Here is a 7,557-nt window from a genome sequence, read left to right as displayed (position 1 = left end):
CCTTGTAATTCTATGTTCCCTCTCTCCTAGCCAGTCTAAACAAGTATTTGGCAAGTTTTCTCTTGCTGTTCTAAATTCTCCATCTAAATTCTCCAACTATCCCCTTTCTCTCTCTCAATAGCCAATTTAACATCTTCCTCTTTTAGGTGAATCTGACATTCTGCATATTGATCCATTTGCCTCTTCTTTTGTAAAATGTCCAAAAGATTTTTCCAATATTCCCTTCTTTTTCTCTTCTAGTGACCTCTCAATTTTCCCACCCTTCTAATAATATAATACCTTGCATTTCATTTGCAAATTTTCTCCAAGAACCTTGTGCCCCTTGCTCTTTAGCCTGTTCATAGCTTCCTTGGTGAGAAGTATGAACATATCATCTTTCAATAAAATGTTATTTACCCTCAGCTTTCTCACTGGGAAATTCCTAAGTTCATCCCCCCCCCCCCCCCCCCCCCTTGAGTTGTTTGCCAATCCCACATTATAGGCATATGGTCAGACTAAACAAAAGAGGTTTCCACTTTGAAAGATATTGTATGAGGTACCCAAGAATCTTGGTGGTTGTCTGTTCTAGAGGATGATCCCATATATTGAGGACTGAAGTAGGTATGTACCACGTCAGAGCACCAAGGCCCTAGCTTCCATCCATCCAATTAATCCCAGTTTTCCTCTAAGGCTATCCCATTTTCTTTTTTTCTATCCCATCATGACTGTGCTTCCCCCACATCTATCTAAATGTCTCTCAACCACATTGAAATCACCCATCGAAATACAAGGACATTGAATGTCTAGCTTATTAATCCACTCCCACATTTCTCCCCTAATTTTGTGATTATGGACCCCATAAATATTTATCAACCATACCTTCTCTTCCTCTACTTAGACCTCCACAACTAAAATCCTACCATTAGGGTGGTTGGCAATAATAGTAGGCTTTAGGTCTTTCTTGATAATAGACATAACCCCTCTATAACCTGACGTCACTCCCCCATACAATACTATCCAATCCTTCCTTAAAATACTCTCTCTTCCTCTTTTTATTACCCATTAAATTATCTTCCTAGATAGCCATTATGGACAAATTCCAATCCTTCACCATCCCCCAAAAAGTTGTATTTTCCTTTTATCCTTCAAACCTTTAAAATTCCAAGTACATCCTCTGAACTTGTTTACCTTATTCATTCTAAAGCAATTGCAGGAACCATCTCCACCTCCAGTCCCTCTTCTCGTCCTAAATCTGTCTTTGGCTCTTCAATCCCTGTTTGAATCTCCCTCCAAGTAGTATCCACTTGCCAATTGAACTTCCCCATGGATGAAGTTTCACTGTCATCCCTTAGGGAGCTAAAGGGGTTAGAGTACATAGGTGGGCTAAGTCCTTCTACAGATTTGCTTGCTTCTACACCTCTCCCTCCAACTTTGAGTTAGTACTTCTAGCTTCCCCTTTTATCTGTCTAAGGTTATTTTTCCCTTGGATTTGTCCCTAACTGTGGTCCACCCTAGATTCTCAGTCTTTTTCTTCCATAATCATTTTCTCTTTTCTTTTCACCTTTATCAGTCTGTGCTCCTGAATTTTCCCCTTTTCCTCCCTTAGTTGATCCCTCTTCCTTGTTCTCTTCATTTGCTTTCATGTTATTGCCCACTCCACAGTTTCTAGCAATATGACCAAAACTTCAACATCTAAAGCAAGCTCCTGAAAATTTTCCATATTTCAGCTTAAGCTCCATTTCCCAAAATTCTCCCAGGTCCATTTCGAGAAGCTTCAGGGTCTCAACCATTGTATTCCAAGACACACAAATTTTGTTGAATGACGACCATTGTCTTCAGTGCGCTAGCCAACTTCTTCGAGGCCGGTCTCAACTAAGAGGGGAAACCTATTATGTCCACCCATACTGGACATGATTCGTTAAGACTTCAATTGACGTCCAAACGATGGATCAAATGGCATGGCATGAATCAACTTCGATTCCATAAACAACGGGGCCTTTGCAAACATGTCAACTACCATCTGTCCTCTCATAAATAACACATTGAAAAACCTTTTCCCTAAATAATATATATACCTGCGATACTGCTTTTTCATGAAAGACTTTTACTTTGCTCGCACAGAGCTACGTAGAATGAAGCTTCGTGAAAAGTGCTTGAAGCTGCGCAGATGTGGAGTGGGCTTGTGTCACACTCTCCTCTCTCTCTCTCTCTCTCTCTCTCTCTCTCTTCTATAATCGCCTGTGCTGAGGTGCTTCTTGCTAATGTTGAGCCTTTGTATAAACCCTGCTCTTGAATGTGTCCTTCCTCAGGTCTCCTTCTTGAGCTGTTTTCTATGATACAGGGTCTCAAGTTTATGCGCATACGAAGGGCTACTCAGACATAATGGAGGAGCTAGTTGCACTTCACTCTTAGTGGGTTTGCAGCTCAGGACTAATTGTGGGGCAAAATGAATCTGATGTTTGTGGAAATCATTTCAGTGCTCATAGAGAGGACTCTCCGTCGCACAAGAAAGAAACCCTTTCTTTCTTCCTCAACTACAAAGAAAACACTGCATTGAACTAAACATGTAAGCAAAATGGAAGAGAGGAAGATCTAAATAAACATGTAAGCAAAGAGGAAGAGAAGAATAAACCTTGTGATTTAATTGTCCAAACTCTAATTTTCACCTAACCAATGCTCATCCTAGCAACTCACGTTGGAGGCCTCCAAAGCAAGCTCAAAACTTTGATTATTGTAGGGTTTACTCCCTCAAGGAGCAGACATGCTTAGCCTTTTCCCTTGGAGACATGCAAGACTCTTACCATTGGGGAAGTGGTGGTGTTCCTAGGTGACCACCACAGCATCTTATAGTGTGAAACCACATCCACAACCCAAAGGAGTGGAAGTGTTTTTTGGATATGCTTATTGTACTCTCTCGCGTAAATGTGTTACCACAGACCATCATATATATATTATGTATATAAATAATTGGCCTATGCGAGACCGAGCTAATACAAAGGCATTCCCTTTATAACTATCGATGCGTAATGAAAAATGACAAATTCTTAGTACAAATGCCACAATGAAAAATGAAATGTGATCTTCGAGTGCAAACGTCAGCATGGTGGGTTAGTGATTCCTGCTCCAAGAACTCTGTTGCTATGGCTGTAAGGCCACTGTGTATAAACCTTGAGTTATGAAGGCGGGTGGGCATCTCGTCCTTGGAGGCACTATATAGCGAACTGTTCATGCATCTGTCATATCCAAGATACCCATATGGGCTCTCTGTGGTCACTGTCATGCTTTCTTACTTTCAAAGAATTTGTTGGGCTCTGCATTGAATGGAATGCTATGAGAGAACATTATGCAGCTATTTCAAGTGTCCACACAAGCAAGCTGTTTCCCCTCGTGCAGCAAAATATGTTTCTGAACACCACTTACATGACTGCTTATCAAGACTTTTATTTGACTACATCCTGCAGCCCCCCATACAAGATCACACTTTCTGGAAGATTATTTCTCCTTTGATACTGGCACAGGCAAAGACAACCATATATCCTATAAACCAACCGGTAGTCCAATCCCTGGTGGCTTCACAGAAGAAATTTTTTATGCTGCTTTCTGTCCGTTATTCTTTCAAAAAGCAAAAATTTCTCTTCACAGCTACAATGGTGAAGATGGTCACAATGGATGACACATTAAAAATACTTTGGGTGTGTGGATAACATAATGCGCCTGCCCATGCGAATAGGTGATTGGTCTTTGCTGTACCTCTGGTAGACTTAAAGAATGATCTGTACATCAAAGTTGCAAACCAAAAGCTAAAGAAGTGTTCCATAGTCATTGTCAGACATAGACTTGCACCTTTTTCGTTCCTCAGTGCCCGAACCAAGGACACTTGATCTCTTCCAACTCATAGACCTGCGAGGTAATGCAAGACTGTCATTACCATCCGATCGCCCTGGAGACATTGAGATGTTCTGTATAGAGGATAGCCTGAGAGCTTCTTTCAGCTTCATCAGCTCATAATCAGTGAAAATAACCTGCCCAGAAATTGCACAGTTTGTCTGCAAGAGAGAATAATCCTGACCTACCTCAAATAAGTGTGCGAATGCCATGGAGTCCATTGACAGCTTCTCGCAGACCTGCAGTAAATCAAGTGTCTCTGAAGGTCCCAGCATCATGATCCTCTCTGGAATTTCTCGAAGTCGTAGTTTGAGCTCTTGATAGGCCTTCAGGGAGATCAAAGAAGCAAGCCTGAGTCCTTGCTTGACCAACACATGGTTTACAACAACCTCCTCAGCTTGCCATCCAGATGCTTCCCTCAGAAGATCATAAAGAGTAAAAATCTCTTTCACTAACTGCCCAGTTGCCAAGGACAGAAGCTTTTCTGCATGTTCTGATCCATCCTCTGTCTTGATGTCCAAGAAAGCCCCCATGTTTCTTGACGTTTGAATCCATTGCTCTATGAATCTGGCATACCACCTGATCCAAGCAGAGACTGCCCAAGTGAATGGTGAGCTGGTGTCCTTGAACTTCGAGAGGTTGAGGTAATTGTGGCCCCCGCTGACCGGATGGATGCTGAGCTGGTCTTGAAACATGAAGCCCCCCTCATATAAACATCTGTGGATCATGATCAAGCACTTGAGTGCCACAACCCAGCTGTGGGTTTTGTTCAGTCTGTCCATTATCATGCGGATGCAATGTGAAACGCGCATGCGCGAGCAAGTTCCTATAGCTAGGACAGATTTCATTGTCTCCTCTTCTGTGACTTGCTCCGCATGGTTCGTGGCGCGAAGTACAGCAAGGTCTATTTGAGAGAGTTGGCCAGGCTTGGCCATTGCCCGCCCGGCAGAGAAATGGTCTTTCACACGGCTCATGATTTTCTGCATCCATTCTGCCATACCAAATCACCAAGGATAGAAAACAAAAACTAAAATCCAAATGTCGACCGCCTGGGTTTCTTACAAACTAGCCATGGCTCGTGCTGCTGCACCATTGCAGAGAAGAAAAAGAACCAAGGCATGGTGGGAAAAGGTTTCTCACATACAGGAGCAGGTGGTGGTGGGCGAGGGTTTCCTACATACTAGCCAAGCCGTACAAATGTCCAGAGTGATAAAAATCAGAGATGGGTTTCTTAAATTCTGGACATGCCAAAAATGCAGTGTTTTTTGAAACCTCTTTCTGCAGCTTGCATGCTCTGTTTGTGATACTCTGATCCCCGACTTTATACAATTTTGATGGATGCTTCCTGTACTGAAGGATTAAAAACCCTAAAATTCAGAGATGGTGGATTTAAAACCCTAAAAAAGAGATGGTGCGGGCAATGGCTGTGCTGTGAGCTCGGGCCCGATCTTCACAAACAGGTCATGCAGCTTAATGCGCTTCCGCTATAACCTGCTTCTAAGGAAGGCCCGAAAGCCCTAAAACTGCCGAGATCGTTGTGGTTGGTGAGAGAGGTCCTCAGGGACTCGAACACTGAGATTCTGGAAACTTCCAGTAGGAGGAGTCAGTAGAGACGGCGGTACATTTTACAATGTGAACAACATCCAGAAAGGTCCTCGGGCCATTTGGCTGCTCCCTTTCCAAGGGCAATGAGGAGGATGCGTTCACACGCCTCGGTTTGGATTTGTCACCATACCAAAAAAAAACAAAAAACAAAACTTTTTCATTTTCATTGGAGACAACCATTGATAGTAGTGAAGGAGCAGGGCTTGCTAGTATAGCGTAATTTCACAACTTTGGTCGGACGAATTCGAATTGTATGGCAAAAAAAGAAAAAACAAGGAACACCCTAACTACACTTGGACTTATCCCAAATGTGATGCCCCTGCAGGCCCTAGGCTCTTAGGCTCGTTACATACTAGTATCCTAGTACCACTCCAACCAATGTTTTAGCCAACAATCCCCCCTAGTCATGTTTCTTGACCAGGGGCGGGGGGTCCGCTCACTCGTAATTTCAACTGCCATGTTTCAGCGCCTGTTGATCCCCCCCACCCATGTTTCTTGACTTGGTGGAGGTGGGATCCGTAATTTCAATTGCCGTGTTTCATGGACGATGGGAAAGGAATGCTTATGTAACTAGCCTTAAGTTGGAAGGTACTCACAAAGGGTGAATCAACTGTACTTTTATTATAGAGGTCACAATGGGTTATTGCATCACTTTGCTAACTCTTAAAAAAATTGTAAGAAAAAAAGGGAATTTAAGAAATTTGTAAGAAAAAAAGAGCTTTGGATGACATTTTCCTTATTGAAAAATCATTACCCACCCCCTCCCCCACGATAAAGCACCTCTCTCTCTCTCTCTCTCTCTCTCTCTCTCTCTCTCTCTCTCAATCTTGTTTTTAGATTACACATCCCAGGTGGTTTGGTGGATCACATTTTTCTTGATAGGTTAAGTTGGAAGTTTTTTTTCCCTTTAGCTCACCTTTTCTAGCTGTCTACATACCATCCATGTTATTCATGCTGAACAAGTTTATTAAAAATTTATCTCTGGAAGATTTGGTTAGGCCCATGTTGTTCTTATCTAGATAGTAGAGACCATGTGAAGACATCAAACACTAGTGGATGCCCTTTTTGAACAAATGAGTAGGTGCCACATTAGCTTTTGGCTTGTGTCCTTTGGACGTGTGTGTGAAGCGCCCCCCACGTAATTTACACACCCATCATTCAGCATGGCAAAGTACCTTTTTCTTTGGACAAGCATTTTCCTCCCTCTATTGCCCATCCAAGAATTGATGTTGAGAGAGAGAGAGAGAGAGAGAGAGAGAGAGAGAGAGAGAGAGAGAGAGAGAGAAGGGCACACACAAAGGGGAGGAGGGGGAGGGGGTGTTGATGATATGAGAGTAGTGTAGTCAAGAGACCATAGGATCCAAATAACGACACCAAAGTGCAAGTAATGGGTCTTATCTCATGATCTCTTTAATAGAATCCCGATGTATAAATTACTATGGTATCACTCCACACACACACACACGCGCGCGCGCGCGCACGTAACATACACACATACATGTGTGCTTAGAATTTGAGTTAATATTAAAGAAAATAAAAATAACATCATGGATGAAATATTCCACAATGAAACCAATGATCAAACACAAACACACACACACACTAATACACAAAGGCGTATTGAGTTGGAGTTAATTTTGGAGAAAGTAAAAAGAACAAACCCATCATGGACGAAATATTCCATGATGAATCCAATGATTATATAAGATTTTTTCATTTACTTGATTTTAAGCTAGTAAAAAATCAATTGGGGTTGTTGACAAGCTCTTGCTATGGTGGTAAACTCATTCATGACCCATCTAAGATTGTGAGTTTGAACCTCAACACCTCTTGAAAAAAATCATTGGGGATCTATAGAAAAGCTAAGGTCTTCCTTTGCAAGGGTAGGCTAAAAAAGCTTTCTTGTCTTGGTGTACTCTTTTTTTTTCCCAAAGAATTGCAACTAAAGGAAATATTTCCTGAATGTTGGATCACCAACAAGTGAGTGTGTGATTAGTAGAGGGATCGAACTAAGGACCTCTTTCATCCAAGGCACATCCCGTAACCAATTAGCCACAATGCATACTACTATAGTGCTTTTTGCAAGAG

General features: G+C 42.1%; 1 protein-coding gene across 1 annotated transcript; it reads right to left on the bottom strand.

The window, feature by feature from the left end:
- Window positions 1-2,985: 2,985 nt before the first annotated feature.
- LOC147615989 (putative clathrin assembly protein At4g40080) lies at window positions 2,986-5,454 on the bottom strand. Its single transcript, XM_086778621.1, has one exon. It carries the CDS (start codon window positions 4,860-4,862, stop codon window positions 3,780-3,782), a length of 1,083 nt encoding a protein of 360 aa, XP_086634747.1. The 5' UTR covers window positions 4,863-5,454; the 3' UTR covers window positions 2,986-3,779.
- Between the last annotated feature and the right edge of the window lie 2,103 nt (window positions 5,455-7,557).

This window comes from Cibotium barometz, chromosome 39 (assembly GCF_041138505.1).
Source record: "Cibotium barometz isolate CiBa-2024 chromosome 39, ASM4113850v1, whole genome shotgun sequence".
NCBI lineage: Eukaryota > Viridiplantae > Streptophyta > Polypodiopsida > Cyatheales > Cibotiaceae > Cibotium > Cibotium barometz.
The sequence above is the reverse complement of the archived record's forward strand: the minus strand, read 5'-3'. Positions and strand labels throughout refer to the sequence as shown.

Bases quoted from the DNA above. Each gene is read 5' to 3' on its own strand.
- LOC147615989 (XM_086778621.1), bottom strand. From the start codon at position 4,862: ATGGCAGAATGGATGCAGAAAATCATGAGCCGTGTGAAAGACCATTTC.